General features: G+C 71.5%; 1 protein-coding gene across 1 annotated transcript in view; it reads right to left on the bottom strand.

The window, feature by feature from the left end:
• Positions 1-1,654, bottom strand: part of EMIHUDRAFT_457623 (hypothetical protein) — a gene marked incomplete at both ends in the record, with an annotated part of 3,286 nt that extends 1,632 nt beyond the window's left edge. Inside the window, 5 exons of the mRNA XM_005777416.1 lie at positions 61-120; positions 350-988; positions 1,185-1,388; positions 1,506-1,570; positions 1,642-1,654. Coding sequence (XP_005777473.1) covers positions 61-120; positions 350-988; positions 1,185-1,388; positions 1,506-1,570; positions 1,642-1,654 — 981 coding nt within the window. The remainder of the gene's footprint in view (positions 1-60; positions 121-349; positions 989-1,184; positions 1,389-1,505; positions 1,571-1,641) is intronic.
• Positions 1,655-1,880: the final 226 nt, after the last annotated feature.

The raw sequence follows: 1,880 nt of genomic DNA, 5'->3' as shown, positions 1-1,880 counted from the left end.
AATCCCGGAGGTGGAGCTGAGGGCGGAGGCGACGACCAGGCGCCGGTGCAACTAATGTACATGTTGAAGCTCGAGCCGCCTGGTCGGCGCGTCGAGCACCAGCGGCAAGTCGTCGCTGGGCTGAGGGGGCGAGGAGGCAGGGGCGAGAGGAGTTGTGCGGCTCGCGTGCCGACTCAGCGCCGCATGGGGGAGGCGGCGCCGAGCCTTAGTGCTGCCGCTCTGCGTGCTTGTGGCATCGCGGTTTACCCGCCGCCAGAGGGGGAGGGCTCCGGCGGGGGTGATGAGCGTGCGTGGGGGAGGGCGCGAGGGAGGGAGGCGCGGGGTAGGAGATGTGGTGGCGCGCGCGCACCTGCAGGAGCGACAGGAGCGGCGGGACAGCCTCGGCCTCGACGACAGCGTCCCGGTTGGCCTTGCTCGCTGCAGCCAGCGCGCCGAGGGCGGAGGCCGCTTGCTTCTTCGCGGCGCCGGCCCCCCACGTCAGGAGCAGCGTGAGGGGGAGCACCGCGCCCGCCGCGACGACAGCCTCGGCGAGCCGCGCCGAGTCGGCGGCGAGGGTGGCGATCGCTCCCGCCGCCTCGGCCTGAGCCGCGGGTGCGCCGGCCGAGACCTCGCGCACGAGCAGGGCCGCTCCTCCCGCGGCGAGCAGCGCGTCGCGCGCGGCCGCGTCGCCCTTGGAGACGTTGACGAGAGCGGCGGCCGCCTCGCTCACACCCGCGCCCAGCGCCGTTGCCAGCACCGCCACCCCCCCCTCCGAACGCACTTCCGCGGCGTTGGGCGCATGCAGCGACGCGAGCGCGAGCGCCGACGCGGCGCGCGCCGCCACGCCGGCCCCACCGCACCCTCTCAACGCGGCGGCGTCCTTGCCCTCGGGCGCTTGCTGGAGGAGGGCGAGCAGCGGCGGCAGCGCCTTGGCGGCGCCGACCGCCTCCGCGTGCTCTGGCCGGCCATTGGCGAGGTTGGCGAGGGCGCCGGCCGCGTGCTCGCGAGCCTAATTAATGACTCAATTCGTCATTAATTAATACCCACTTGATTAGGTGGAGGGGCCGCGTGCTCGCGAGCCTAATGACTGACTTGATTCGTCATTAATAGCCACTTGATTACGTGGATGGGGCCGCGTGCTCGCGAGCCGCGGCGGAGCCCGAGCCGAGCAGGGCGACGAGGGGCGGCAGGGCGCCCGCCGAGACGATGGCGTCCTTGTTTGCGTCGCACGCCGCCAGGTTCATCAGGGTGCCCGCCGCCTCCTCCTGCGCCGACGCGGACGGGTTGCGCAGCAGCGCCGCCAGCGGAGGCACGGCGCCCGCCTTGCCGACGGCCGCCTGGTTCTCCTCGTGCGTGTCTGCGAGGTTGGTCAGCGCTCCGGCCGCCTCCTCGTACTGCGCCCCCTCGGCCTGTGGGGGCCATGTCCGGGCGTGTCATCGACGTGTGCGTGAGCATGTCAGCCACGCGTCCGCCTGGCGGCTGCTCGCTGTCGCCTGCTCGGACAACATGCCGACGAGGAGGGGCACCGCGCCGGCGGCGGCAACCCGGTCCTGCAGCGGCTTCTGCTTGAGGCAGAGGTTCATCAGCGCGCCTAATGAAGCGAGGATTGATGACTAACTCATTCGTTCCTTAGGCGTTTGCTTGAGGCAGAGGTTCGTCAACGCGCCCGCGGCATACTCGCGCGCCCGCCGCGACGCCGGCTCGCCGCTCTTGGGCGCCTGGAGGGGAGGGGGGCGCTGGCGCGGTGGGGGCTCGAGTCGGGGGGGAAGGGGGGGGGGGGGGGCCCCCGGGGCGGGGGGGGGGGGGGCCCCGTGTAGTAATTTCCTTTTTTTCAAGCGCCCAAAAGGGGAGAGAAATGTCCCTCCCCCTTCAACAAAGAAAACCTTTTTAAAAACCCTTTT

This window comes from Emiliania huxleyi (assembly GCF_000372725.1).
Source record: "Emiliania huxleyi CCMP1516 unplaced genomic scaffold EMIHUscaffold_260, whole genome shotgun sequence".
Taxonomy (NCBI): domain Eukaryota; phylum Haptophyta; order Isochrysidales; family Noelaerhabdaceae; genus Emiliania; species Emiliania huxleyi.
Note: the sequence above shows the minus strand (reverse complement) of the source record. Positions and strands in the feature narration are given on the sequence as shown.